The 15412-nt window shown below is 34.0% G+C and overlaps 1 protein-coding gene across 13 annotated transcripts in view; it reads left to right on the forward strand.

The window, feature by feature from the left end:
• The window catches only part of HDAC9 (histone deacetylase 9), a 924856-nt gene that overhangs the window by 653839 nt on the left and 255605 nt on the right, over positions 1-15412 (forward strand). For all 13 annotated transcript variants that reach the window (XM_045062751.1, XM_045062752.1, XM_045062760.1 and 10 more), the window contains 2 exons: positions 1985-2105; positions 7948-7997. In XM_045062751.1, the coding sequence (XP_044918686.1) occupies positions 1985-2105; positions 7948-7997 (171 nt within the window). The remainder of the gene's footprint in view (positions 1-1984; positions 2106-7947; positions 7998-15412) is intronic.

Genomic DNA, 15412 nt, shown 5'->3' on the forward strand with positions numbered 1-15412 from the left:
CTATGTTAGTAACATGTTTGTTTATTGATCAGAGCAGTGGTTGACCAAGTGGCCATCATTAAATTTGCCTTCATCTTCTGCATTACTTTTGGTTTAATTTCATCATTCAACACCTAACTGGAAATGATTTCTCTGAAGGATTTAAAAATTTTTTTAGGAATGTAAATTCCTAGGAATGTAAATTGGGTTTCAAAAACTGGGAACTTCAATGCTATAACAAAGAAAATTCCATAAACATTTGTTTATTTGGCACAGTGTCAAAAAGTTTGTTTTACCTCATTCCCACTGCCTTGTTCTTACCCCTTCGGTCTCCCAGCAATCCTCTCTCACTGTGACATGATGATTTATTTTCTGCGACAAGCACAGCTCTGCCCTCTACTTAGTAAACCCCTAGGAAGTGTTAGCATATTGAGATTTTTCCAGCCTCTTCTTTTTAACATCAACAGCAACCATATCTCCTTAAATTAGGGAGGTTGAGTATGGAATTGTCCTGGTCTTGAGAGAGGTGTTGCTGTCTCCTGATATTTCCTTGTCAACTGGTGATTCCATTGTCAGGAACATGAGAGCACAGCATTCCCTGAGTGGATTCTCTTTGAATTTCAGTGTAGTTTTCTACTAATAAGATACTAGGAATTACATTACAAGTACCTTGTTGTAATACATATTTTAAGTGAAATGTTAATATGGCCCGGCTAATTTAGAAAGCACAGCAATTTTCAAAAGCACAGCTGATTAACTTCATATGCCAGCATGATGTTTTTAAATTTATTTTTTTTAATTTTTTAAAGCTTTTATTTATTTATTTGTCAGAACAAGAAAGAACAAGCGAGCACAAGCAAGGGGAGTGGCAGGCAGCAGGAGAAGCAGGCTACCTGCTGATCAAGGAACCCAATGTGGGACTCAATCCCAGAACCCTGGGATCATGACCTGAGCCAAAGGCAGATGCTTAAACGATTGAGCCACAGAGGCATACCCAGCATATTTATTGGGCTTGTAGATATGCCAGCTGAGAAATGTGGCCAGGAAGAATACTTTGCATATTGACTAACTGAGGTTTTACTTAATGTACACTTTTGTCTATATTGAGGGACCAGGCTTTATTAGTTGAAGTTCAAGTTTCTGCCTAGCATGTGCATAAAAATATTGACTGAGTCTAGAGTGTGTCGGACTATCTCTGGCTAAACAGCAGTTTTTGTTTTTGTTAAATTTCTATTCTGTCACAGACTAGTGGTTTTATAAAATACATTAAATTACTATAAAAATAAAATAAACATAGAAGATACCCAAATTTATGTTAGATCCAATAGACATAAAAATAGTCTGTCCAATTACTATAAAAGTTTCTAAATATTTACTCTGAATTTCTATATAGACCTCTTCACAGACCGTTCATGAACCGTTCTTGAAATGTTACTGACCCCATAAGACACACTTTGAAACATTGATCTAGATTAATAACTCTGTGAGGTGCACACACATGAAGTGATCAGCATTTTGGTGATAATCAAATACATTAAAATCTATTGGTACTTATGTTCTTTAAGAAGTAATAAAGAATTTATTCCAACAACTTCTACAGGTGAGTGTAAATAATATTTTAATGAATTTACTTCTCAGCCAAGCAGTAGCCCTTGTTTTTTGTTGTCGTCGTTGTTTTTCATTTTTTTAATCTGCTGTTAGTTTTTAAGCAGATACTTTACGAAGGAATTAACTATTGATTTTTTGCTATAGATTTATTTTTTATGCCAAAGAAGACTGTGCTTTATGTCAGTTACTCAGTTAGGCATAAGCAACCCATAGGATCTGAACCTTGCATATACTCCATTTTTCAAATATTAGTATGGTACTTTCCTAAGCAAATCAGTGTCACATTCCTGCATGATGAAATTTGGTTCATTGTTACTCATCTTAAATGTGACTTAGGTCTTACTTTCTTCTAAATGTTGTCAGTGGAGTACTGTAGGCTTCTCCCATTTTCTTTCAGCGAATCCAAGGTCGAAAAGCCAGCCTGGAGGAAATACAGCTTGTTCATTCTGAACATCACTCACTGTTGTATGGCACCAACCCCCTGGATGGACAGAAGCTGGACCCCAGGACACTCCTAGGTCTGTATGGGTCTCCATTCTACTGAGAACAGCACATTCCAGCACTATCATTAGTCAACGCTGTTGTCAGTTCAAAATACTTGGCAAGCAGTGTGACAAAAAAAATCAGCTTTTCCAACAGCTCTGTGGAATGAGTCATTTACAATAAAAGCCAGTGTAGATTAAGAAAATCTCGCATTAGAAAAAATGATAATGCAAGTTCCATGATGTTTACTTTTAAATTAACCTTTATTTGAATAGTATTTGTTCACTATGTTTTAGCCTACAGGAATGGCTGCATTGTTGAGTTTGTTTGCTTACATTTTTAAACTAAATGCTTATGTTCTAAACAAAAGAAAAAAAAAGTTTTCACATTTTTATGCAAATTTATCTTCACCTTTTCAATTTCTTTTGTGTCTTTCAGTTTTTTCTATGATCTTAACAAACAAAGGACTTAGAACCAACTTACTTTAAGTTAAAACTCCTTATTACTCTGCTAGAACACTGTGTTTTATAGTTAAGATTGCATTTAAAAAAAAAAAAATTTTTTTAAGTAATCTCTATACCTAATGTGGGGCTCAAACTCACAATCCCAGGATCAAGAGTTGCATGCTCTTCCAACTGAGCCAGCCAGGCATCTTGCATTTTAAATCTTGGTATAATCTATTTAATGAATGCCTTAACTATGGAATTAAATAGTAAAGTAGATGGCAAAGTATGAAATTAATAAATATAAATTTTAATTAATATATAATCCTCATACATTTGCCATCAGATTTTAAAATAAAATTTATGTTTCAGACATAAACTTACATGAGTGATAAAACAACAGATTTCAGAAAAGTTTATGACAAAACTTAATTTTAGCCAGAACAGTTAATACTAATTATATTAAATTCATTAATCTTTTATAATGAAATAATACATGACATGACAATGTATGCTACAAGGATCATGTTTTAAGTATTTTAACTAAAAAGGCATTTTAGGACTTTTTCTTGTCCCTTTCTTTCAAATAAATCTATTGTATCAGATCCAAAATATTAGACTCTTTCACCTAATTCAGTACTGCTTATAAATGGTTTATGTTAACTGACCCTAAAGAGTTCAAAAACAAGGATATGGGGGCACCTGGGTGGCTCCGTTGGTTAGGCATCCAAATCTTGGTTTCATCTCAGGTCATGATCAAGCCCCCGTTTTGGGTTTCTCACTCAGCATGGAGTCTGCTTGAGATTCTCTCCTGTCTCTCTCTGCCCCTTCCCAACTTTGAGTGCTTATGTGCACATGCGTGCACTCTCTCTCTCTCTCTCTCTCAAATAAATAAATAAATAAATAATCTTAAACAAACAAACAAAAGGAAGTATATGATGTGTAGGTAGGCATCTTGTAAAGCAGTTATAAAGTGAAATTAAAAGTTAACCATTATAATGCTTCCATTCTGCCTTCTTAAAACAAGTGACAGGCATCCCTAAATTGATGAAGTAAAGGTATATGGGTGAGTGTATGTGAGCATATGCATGCATGTAGGGTGGGTAGTTGTAGCTTGGAGAGAAAATGACAAAAATGGAAACATAAAGATTATTCAATTTTTAGAAAACATGTTAAAATTTGATCATGAGAAATAATTTGTATAGTAGAATTAAAGTTATATGTTAATGTAAAGGCAAGTCAGTCCAAACATAAATAATCATTTTTTTTTCCAATTTCTTTTGAAGGAATCAGCCTTTGAACATGCACATCTTTTACATAAAGTACTTCTTTTGCTCTGGATACTGTTTAATAAGTGTCCTTACTTTAACCCACTGAGCCACCCAGGCGCCCCAGTGTCCTTACTTTAACATGAATTAATAATCCCATCTAGTTTACTACAAAGATCAAGTAAATTGAATGTTAACTTTTCATGGTTTTAAAAGATAGAAATACTCATGAAGTTAAAGAAAAGAAGCTATGTCCATTTTGATAATTTTTTAACATAATAGAAAATCTTCCTAATTTTTTATTCTAATTATGATTTCAAATGATAAATCAACCTAGGCATAGGTGTAGGTACTTTGGGGTTAATTGGGATAAACTTACACATAGGTGTTTGAGATAAAGGAATATCTATAGAAGAAATGAAGAAATAAACTTCAAGTCCAAACTGTTATACTTATGAAACATGGCAATACAAATTTTTAATGATATTTGACACTTTTGAACAAAACCGCTTTTCTCAAAATTGTCAACAAATATATCATTTTAAAATGTGGTGATTTAAAAGTGAATTCCAGTATATAATTAGAACCTGGACAAAGGTCTTTTTCATGTATGTTTGCTGTGAAAACACCAAATATCAGTTGTTGAGTTTTTAACAGGGTTTTTTTGTCACTGTCCATTGATGAAGTTTTATTGGACTATACCCATCCCCATTTTTTTAAGTTTCTATTTTAATTCTAGTTAATTAGCATAGAGTGTTAATATTAGCTTCAGGTGTATGATATGGTGATTGATTCAGCAGTCTGTACAACACCAGGTGCTTAGCATAGCAAGTGCAGTCCTTAATCTCCATCACCTATTTAATGCACTCCCTCCCTTTCTCTGGTAACCATCAGTTTGTTTTCTGTAATTAAGAGTCTGTTTCATGTTTTGTCTCTCTCTGTGTGTTTCTAGTTCTCCTTGCTTGTTTTTTGTTTGTTTTTTTTAGAACGAGAGTGAGGGGGAGAAAGAGAGAAAGTATGTACTTGAGAGCTAGTGAGCAGGGGAGGGGCTGACAGAGAGGGAGAGAGAGAATCTTAGGCAGGCTCCATGCCCACAGTGGAACTTGACTCAGAGTTCAATCCCAGAACCCTGAGATCATGACCTGAGCCAAAATCAAGAGTCCAACGATTAGATGACTGAGCCACAAAGGCGTTTTCTCAAATTCCACATGTGAGTGAAATCATATGGTATTTGTTTTTCTATCACTGACTTATTTCACTTAGCATTATACTCTCTAGCTCCATCCATGGAGTTGTAAATAGCAAGATTCCATTCTTTTTTATGGTTGGGTAATATTTCATTCTTTATATATACTACATCTTTATCCATTCATTAGTTGGTGGACACTTGGGCTGCTTCCATATCTTGGTAGTTTTTACAGTTTTAATTTAAATAAATTGGCCATATATGTCATTAGTTTTTAGCATTTAATGTGGATAATACTTGTACAGTTGGTGATTTAAGTTAGCTTTAGATACACATGAGGAGTTCCATAGGTACCTCTCAGGGATCGGTGCAACAATTTCAATATTGTGTGCAGGCTACATGAGTAAAGATGAATAGGGATGTTGCACTGTTACATCCTGATTTTAAGCACTAAATTCAACTTTTTGGGGGAAGATTTCATTTATTTGAGAGAGGGAAAGGGCGCATACACGTGCACACGGGAGCTGGGGAGAGGGGCAGAGGAAGGGGAAGATGTAGGCTTCCCATTGAGTAGGAAGCCTGAGCAAGGCTCCATCCCAGGACCAGAGGATCATGACCCAAACTAAAGGCAGATGCTTAAATAACTGAGGCAGGGAGGTGCTCCTAAATTCAACTTTGATAATACCTCTGAACTACTTCAGTTTCTCATGTGAATCCAGAAACTTAGCTGTGTTCCTTAATTCAAATTCTAAGTGAATAATCTCATTTTTTAAAAATCTCATTCTTTTAAAAGTTCAACTTTTCCTCCTTTTTTTTGTTCCTTATGAAATTTGTTGTTGTTATTTAATTTTATTTTTTTATCTTTCTTTTTTATAAAATTTGAATTTTTGTGGCTTTGTACTTCCATCTAAAAGACCAGTTTAAAGTTGCTATGTACAAATATGTAGACATTTATAAACACTGAGATATTTTCCCTCTCTTTAACCCTTTCTTTGACTCTCATATATCCTTCTTTCTCCCCCATCTTGCCCAGCACAGAGGGAGAGGGGTTGGTATCTGTCATTGTGCAGGTAGTTGTGTGATTTTCTGAGTTAAAATGATTTTACTGTTTTTGATAGTTATGTTCTGGAGTTAGGGAGGAAGGGTTTAAATAAAAGTTTGTTATGACCAGACCTATCAGTCTTTGTATCTTGAGAGATATCTATAGCTTATAAAATGAGTAGATTTGAAAATGGGCACCATTTATCTCTTTAAATACTCTAGGCCCTGTAAGGTGACACTTTAAAAACATTTTCTCCAATCATTTCTGGTGCAGGGTTTTCCTTTGAATTAATATTCCTGTTATTAAGGATAACTGTTTCAGTTATCATTATCTTGTAGCTAGCTAGATCTGAGAACATGGATAAGGCAATGTACCATTATTAAAAAATAAATCCAGTCAATTCAGTGCATTAAAATTTTTTAACACATTACTAAATTTAAATTATTGATTATTTGGCTGTTTTATAGTATTATAAACATTACTAAGTAAAAATTCTTAAGCAGCTTATCATTTATTTTATTCTCTTAGAGTTTAATGATTTTTAAAAAGTACTTTAAATTTATTACATTGCAGTATCACCTTTATCCCTTTTCACTGGCTGTAGAATGCAGAGTTCAAAGGTTAAAATATACAATATTATATATTTTAATTTCACATGTGACTAATACATTCTTGCAGAATATTCAGGAATACAGAACTATTGTTATGAGCAACAATCACTTACAGAAATTTTGCCCTTCTCCAGGCTATCCATAAATTCTTTTAATGTATTTTTTATTGATGTCATTATTCTAGTTGTAAAATTTTTCCATGGTTTCCTTATTTTTTTTGTTGATTTCTTATTTTTTTTCCTAGCTTTATTTGTATGAGATGTCTTATGTTTTCATTTGCACTTTAATTTTTCCTTATCATTTCCCATCCATTAGCAATTCCATTTGAAAAATCAGCACAATTTATTGTTTACAAAAAAAGGTTTAAAAAAAATGTTCTTCTTTGACAACAAAATCTAGCTAGACTTTTGCTGACATGTCATGTGAAGTCTGCCACAAACCTATTTTCAATTTTCATTATTTTTCATTTTGTTGATCATCAGTACAACAAATGATTTGGGGTAGAAATTATCATTGTCTATTCCTTTAATTACTTTGCAGGGAGGTTTAGGAGTGAATATTCTTGTTTACTCTATTAAATGTAGATACTGTAGAAAATGAAAATGTAGGTAAACAAAATGATTAAAAATTCCATGAAATGCCAATTCTAAGAGACAGTCACAAGCAAGACCTTGGTATACATTTTAAAGAAGATGTATTTCTATTTATATTATATAGATTTCCCAAAAAGGCTATCCTTATTATAGTGTTTCCTGGCTTGCTTAAAAAAGTGGACTTTGAAGAGGCTTATAGTATACTTTGTCTTAGTTATATCTGAAGTAGAAATTGAAAGTCTGTGTATTTGAGTAGATGTTTTAATATTTAAAACATTTTAAAAATGACAGTGTTTTTCAAAAACTTGTAGCTCAAAACATCACTTTAGAGGGATATCCTGAGAGACCGGCTGAGTTATTTTAAGTAAAAAAAAAAAAAAAAAAAAAAAAATATATATATATATATATACATACACATGTATATATATATATATATATATATATATATATATATATGAGATGTGTGATATATTAAATGATGTGTAGGGCTCCTAAAATTTTTTTGAGACTCAAATTTCGTAAGTATATGTTTGTTCATGTGGGGCAATAGACTGTATGTATAGTAATAATTCATTTGCTTTAAGTTTGTACCTATTTAAAATTTGATTAATTTTCTTCTAAATCAAGTGGTAAATATTATGTGTCATGATATTATGTGTTAATAAACTAAAATTTTTAAAATTACAATTATATTCCCTATTGATTTATTTTTTACATGTCTTCTTAATGTATAGGTGATGCCTCTCAAAAGTTTTTTTCCTCATTACCTTGTGGTGGACTTGGGGTAAGTATGAATTTGTTTACTGTTTTAAATGGCCAAAAATATCTCTTTTGATTTATTTATTCAGGCTATGTGTCAATAAAAGTTATCCTAGACTTCAGGATTGGTTAAGTAATTTGTAGAGCTCAATTCCCAGTAAAAATGCAGATCTCCATGCTCAAAATTTATTAAGAATTCCAAGATGGCGACACAGTGAATTAGTCCAACTGTTGGGCCCTTCTAATTCTAGGGTTCTTTGTGAATGCACAGGTCACATTCCATAAAGCTAGCTTTGCTAGACTTATGTAACTGGGGAAACACAAGAAGGTTTAGCAATTTTGCAGTAGAATTCAGTTCTCAATAGAATCACACTGAATATGCAAGTACATTATATTCCTGATGAAAATAGCATTATCTTCACAAAGTGCTTTGCATTGTAGCACACTTTGTTTGTGAACCCCTAGGGCCATTTTTATCTTGAGTAATTAACAAAGCCTTTTTTGACCCAGGATATTTATACCACATTTCAAAGACAAATTTGTTTGAATCCAATGACATGTGAAGAAAAATGTCTACATTTTTGTGGATAATTAGAACACATCCTTTAACCTGCAATCTGTTTAAAGTTAACCCTTAGCAGTAACAAAGACTAAGTGTTAAGTCATGTTAGGACTGTATAATTCTAGATCAGGTTTCAAGCACTGAGGAGTTTAAATCAATTAGGCTTCTTGGACATTGAAGGGAAAGAACTGTGTACGTCATATTTTAGGCAAAATTTAACTAAATTTTATACAGGGAAATCCCACATATTTTAAGTTAATTCTATCATTTTAGTGATTCTAGACTTCACAAGGATTATCTTTCTAGTCCTTCACCTATGATTCTGCCCTTTCTAGAAATAAGAATGGCAACTACAATAACCAATATCTGCTTGGATTTTACAGTTCACTAACATACAACTGAGGTTCATAAGAGCTTTGTAAAATAGTTCTTACTATTAATACTAATTTGAAGATGAGAAACTAAAGGCTCAGAGAATGGATGTCATTTTCCTGAAGTCACAGGAAAGGGTAAAATGCTAAAAAAGTGTGAAGTTGATATGCATGTCCATGTGTAGCTGTTCTAAAAGAGTTCTTTAGGTCCTTCCATGGTTTTCATATTCAACAGGCTGGCCACAGTCCCTAGAGCCTCACAGTGCAACAGTGTGGCTGGTATAGCATGGTCTGTTTTGTAGCAGCTCAACAGTGAGCTTCACTTTTTGACCCTGAGCTCAAGACAATCATCATCCTACATAAACCCTTCCTTATTTTTAGCAAACCCACTGTGAAGCCAGGAACTTGAAAAATCATTTGTGAAAGCAGAGGATAAACTGACTTTAAAATAGGTATCACTGGTTTTTGGCTTATTTTCTAAAATCCCAAGTGCTCATTTTAAGATAGTGGTTGATTACCTGCAAATGAAACAAAGCTAATAACTAATTAGGGAGATATATGATAGATACATGATATGGCTCTTAAATGAGTGATGGTCATCAAACTCCCACTCCTTTACTCTTAATTCATGACCCAGACCTGAAATGAGGACATCTCCTTAGGATCCATCTCCCAAGTCTGACTTGGATTGTACCTATACTACACTGTCTTTGAACACAAAGTACTTGTTACTCAACTGCTCTAAACCTGTACCAGGGTAACTTCTTATTCTTCAGCTGGAACTGCCTTAGTGAACACTTTGAAGTGCCCAAGGAATGAAGAGTGAGTACTGCTTTTGTCCCTGTATGTTCAACACAAAGCATAGTCAGTATCATAAATTAAGTCCTTGCTAATGTCCCCAAACACTGACTTTAACCTTGGTGGCAGCAATGGTAGTATATAAATCTAGCTACAGCGAGCAGAGGCAGAAGGTGGAAGACTGGATTAGTTGGACTTCAATTCTGTAGAGTGCTGGAGAGAGGCACTTCTGTTTATCAGATTGACCTCTTAGTCTTCTGAAGGTCTTCTGGTGGTTTTATGTAGGTCCAAGTAAGTGTGAACATGCATGATGAGTGCATGTGCATGCACAAGCTTGTCCATGTTGGTACCCTAGAGAACAAGTTTGATTTGACCTTTTTTCTTCCCAGAACCCAAATTGTGTTCTTAGGTATTCAGAAACCTTTTAGCCCCTCAGATCTTGGGTTTTGATATAAGTCCTCAGAGAAACTCTGCATCCTCTAGATTTGTAACATCTAAATTTTTACTTTGGGGACAGTCCTAGACATATTAAATATACAAAGAGAGCCAGTATGACGTGAGAGTGGTCCAGCTTCACAACATGGGGCACTTCGGAGAACTTGGAAAACACCAATATTGCTCTTGTGCTAAGGTACTCTTGCAGTTCACATGATTGACTTAAATTCCAAAATATCTAGTGCTCCCCCAAAAGTAAACTCTAGTCTCTAGAATTTATACCATGCTACTGGATGGCTTAATTATATACCTACTGAAAGCTAATGGATTGACTGGCTTTTGGGAAGACTACCAGGGACATTGTAAAATCAGAAAATCCCTACTTACTAAATTTTCTCCTAAAATTCCATGTGATAATTTTTAAAGTTTTTAAATTACAGTATAGTTAACATATAATGCTATATTAGTTTTTGGTGTAAAATACAGCGATTCAGCAGTTCTAAACATTATCCAGTGCTCATCATGATAAGTGTACTCTTTGCCTATGATAATTTGCCAGTAGCTGGTTAAGTTGCTCAAAGGGCAAATGGTATTTAAGGTGCTTTAAAGTACATTTTCCAGAATTGCATTTTGAGCAACATTCACAAGCATTTCTAATTCCTTGTGTTTGGTTCTCATTTTGTTAGTTACTATGGTATGACTCACTTCTCATTAGTGTGTGATTGCAGTACAAGAAAATGCATCAGTTGCAGAGAGCATTTTACCAAATCCCAGGACTTAGTCATCATCTAATGAAATAGATAATTAAGGGACTCTGGACATAAAAGCCAGTGCAGGACCACTTTAGTACTCATTCCTAAGGGTCTATCACTAAAAATAGTGATCATTTTTCTGGCCATCTGACCTGCTGCTGTGTGAAGAAATCTTGAAATCATTTCTCAGCTTTACTTTTCCCTCTTCACTTGATAGGCCACAAAAAAACCCCACAAAAGCAAGGACGAGCAGGCTTTTATGATAATGTCGTCATCAGCTCCCAGCTTCAAACGCTTCTGCGGCTTTTGAGTTGTCATTTATAACTTGGAACTGAATCGACCCATAATTCCCTTGATACACTTAGAGAAATTGATAACAGACTCTGCACTTCTTTTATGGCTCGGAGGAGGCAACTCCAATCACATCACTATTGGCAGGCAATATTATTTTTTGACATGGTTGTAAAAGTATAAAGGAGCTTATGGCATTTGTTTAGATGAGGAATGGGCTCTCAAGCTGTGCTGGGGTTTATAGGACCAGATTAGTGAGAAGCAAAGGGAATATGATGTTTGCAAACAGGATATGATTTTATATATAAGTTTGGGTTTCATGCTCTGTTCCCTGGGGAAAGCCCTGCAGACAGCAGAGAATTCCACTTATATCCTACAAAAGACAAGCTTCTGGTGCCAAAAAGGCAGAAAAATAAACGTGGTCAATGGGCAGTGTCAGACCCCTTAATTGGTGGAGGAGGAGCTGTAGAAGAGGCAGAACAATTCCCTAGGAGGAATGAGGAATTGCTGAGTATGGGCAGAATCTGGGACCGCCTAACTGGTCAAAGATGTGCCAAAAAATGAGGCTCTACGAGGTTTAGTCAAGGCACCTTCTCCAGCAGCAACTCAGTCAATCTGTGAACACGAAACTGGCTTTTTATTACAAACTTTTATTCTACCTATATTCTATTTGATTATTGCTATATCTGACACATTGTGGAGGTTAGAGATGTCATTTTTGTGATTTGGAAAAGGGGAGATTGGGAGAAGGATTAGGTGGTTATGGGGAGGTAATTTAAGGCTCATTTCCGTTGCCCTGAGGTTTTCAGCAGACATTTTAGGTATGTATTAACTATACTTACTGTACAGGAGGCAGGTTTGGATGAAATGTCTCAAGCTTTCTTTCATTCTGTCAGATTAAAAATGTAAGCTCTCTCCTCTGATATATAAAATTTACTTACATATAAATATTTTATATGCATACATTCAAAAGAGAGCTGCCTGCTATTTTCTACTACATTTGTATCTTTGTATTATTTTACCCATTACACTATATTGGGTCTTCCCTAATAGCAGTTAAAAAAAAAAAAGTTCTAACGGCAAGTCTTTTAAAGGACCTCTCTGACTTTCTCTTTTGTATTATAATATCAGGAAATGATTAATTATGACCAAATCTATAGACATACAGTTAAGTTCAGAAATATTTGATTAACAGAAATATTTGATTAATACATTCTTCTCCTGCTATTTAGAGTGGTCTTCTTTGAACCATAATCAGTAATTTAGAAGGCATAACATATGCCATCATATGAAGAGTGAAGAGCTGGAAAAAGATGACTTTTTGCCAGTCATTAGATAAGGTGTGGGAATGCAAAGACTAAATGAGACCACATTTCTCAGTTGCTTATAGCCTATTCATTGTGCTGATTTGGACACATGTGCTATGGGAACACAGAAGAGGGGGCTTCCAGAACAGAAAGAAGGGCATTGTGGGGACTATTTAAGTAATCATAAGCTAAATAAATTTTCAAGATGATTTTCAAGATGAACATATTTGTATGAGTTTGTGGGAAGGGATATGTGCGGGGTGTAGGGGGGGGGTGTATATCTAGGCATTAATTGTTTAGGCCATAATAACAACACCATATTTTTAATAATCATACTAAGGTATTGCTGATTAGTAAGGAATCTTTATTCCCTAAAGCAACAACAACAACAAAACCTACTGTTTATGCCAAAATATGTACGTTGGAGCCCCTTCCTTTTATCATAAGTATATGCATTATGTGCTATTCCCACCCAGTTAACCTAAGCAGACGCAATGCCTGTTGTTACATCTGCAGAAGGAGGTGGGGGTGGCATGTGTTTCTTACATGTACTAATCAGGATAATGTTGATTTTCTTTGTATTAATGCTCAGCTCAAACCTGGTTTGCCAATCAGTGCTTCATTTCCTCCACTCCTGCTATCAGAGAAGCATCGCAGCCCTCTACCCTCCAAAATAGGATCAACTGAGATTCAGGATCCGTCTTTTCCCCATCTCCCCTTCTCCTATGTGAATTTTCATTAGTTTTAAACTGAATGCAAATGATACTAGCAGGAACACCGCATAGCACCTGGAAAAAGTAAAACTCATAAGAAGCTGCCCTAATGGAATTGTTTCAGAATTTTGTTTCATATTGTGGATTCTACAAAAAGATAATGTTGCCCCAGCTAAGGAAAATACAGTACAAAATATTATGCAAGCTAGGAAATTCCTTCTAAATAACAAAGGAATTTTCCAAATATTGTGTAGATTATGCTAATGGTATATACTCAATAATAGTTGTGAGGAAATAGATGACTTGTCCCACAGATATAAACATATATACATAACTCTATGTTTACTACAAAATGTAAAATTTTATATAATCTTTAAATGTCTAATGTTCATTGCAGGGAAGACACAATTAGAAATGAAAACCTTTTCTTCCTTCTTAAATCACTTACCTGTAGTATCTCATTTGTGATTAAATTTCTGTTGCTTTGATTTTATGAAAAGGACACATTTTGAAATTCCATCTTCATTTTCTTATTTCGAGTACACATGAATATAAGACAGCTATTAAAATTCTTCCTTTGTCAACATGAGATATTTAAAAATGCCATCATCAAAGCTTTACACATGTTTTTTTACATTCTCAGGACCACAACACCTATAAAAACTGTATGAGCAATACTGTCAACCAAAAGAAAGTCGCCTGCTATTTTCTACTACATTATTATCATTGTATTATTTTACCCATTACACTACATTGGGTCTTGCCCAATAACAGTAAAAAGAAAAAAAAAAGTTCTAATGGCAAGTCTTTCAGTTGCTTAGAAGAAGAAAATATATCCATTTCTGGAATTTCTTGTTCTGTAATTTTTCTCTGGTCTATAATTTGATTTCTCTAAAGAAATTGCAACTTAAACTCTGCTGTTGCTAAAGGTAAATGGATTTGATGAACATTAAGCTTTGAATTCAAGAAATTTATAATTCAATGAAACAAAAAATTAAAAAGTACCGAGAAATTAAAAAGTACCTGAATGAATTTGAATATACAATCATCTACTGGTTCCCACTTGCAGCCATCAAGAAAACATAAGGCCTGAGTTTAGATGAACATTTAGAGTTAAGAAAGGAAATGAAATTACTTAGAAAAAAGGAATCTTTGGTCAGCTTCTAAGTTGTGCAGCTTGGAATGATGCTAAATCCTGTCCCATCTCACCTTTTCACTTTGATGTGAAAAAGCTGCATTAATATTTTCATTTGTCATATTTCTACCTTGGATACTTCCTGATGCAGATATTCATCCCTATAATAAGCTAATATCTAATACAGAATATTGGTACATTATTGGATTTGTCTTAAGTATTTTGACAGACAAAGTTTAGTAAAGTGTAACTTCTAAATTTTCATATTCTATCATTTTCTTTCAAAATCCAAAACTGAAATAAACTAAAATATAGTTTATATTTTATGTAGTTTATCTTGTTTACTGAATGGTTGAGCCATAACAGGCAGTTCATGGCAGATTTCCTTAGACTTAATCATTCAAAACTCCTGGGTGGAACTGATAGCTCCTGACTCCTAGGCTAGCAGCATCATTATTACTATACAAGGTCTTATTTTAAGATCTAAAATAACAAGTAAAATTAAGGACTTGAAAGATTAAACAATGACTTATCTTAGCAACAAAGCATACATTAATCATATTTTTAAATTTTTTAATGAAGACTATTAAAAAACTGTTGTCTTTGAGAATGACATGCGTCCAAAATCATTTGGTTAATTTATTTTGTTACCATATTCTAAATAATATGGTGCATATGGTCTCTAATTAGCATTTACTGTGGACACATGTAGATATCCTTTAAAATGATCCTGTACCATTTTGAAGTGTTTCCATTCAAAGAAATAAAAAACAAGGCCTGAACTTAGTGAAATTCTTTGCTGCTAAAGAGATTACTCTTTTTTCCCTTTAATCTATTACCTCTCCTTTAGACATTTCAACATTATACATTCAATTTTTGAATAAACAGGTATTGAAAGACTCCTATGTGCTAAGTGTGAAGCAACTCTAGCTGCATATTCTTCTTTTGAATTTCTTATTTTCTTTTCAGTTCTCAGTCATATCCCTTATTATACTTACCACTTTGTGTTAATCTTCCTTCTTTTATATTCATGACCTTTAGTGAAAGAGACCTGGGAGTCCATGGTGATATGGACT

This window comes from Mustela putorius, unplaced genomic scaffold, assembly GCF_011764305.1.
Source record: "Mustela putorius furo isolate JIRA1106 unplaced genomic scaffold, ASM1176430v1.1 tig00003845_pilon_pilon_pilon, whole genome shotgun sequence".
In the NCBI taxonomy this organism is placed as follows: domain Eukaryota; kingdom Metazoa; phylum Chordata; class Mammalia; order Carnivora; family Mustelidae; genus Mustela; species Mustela putorius.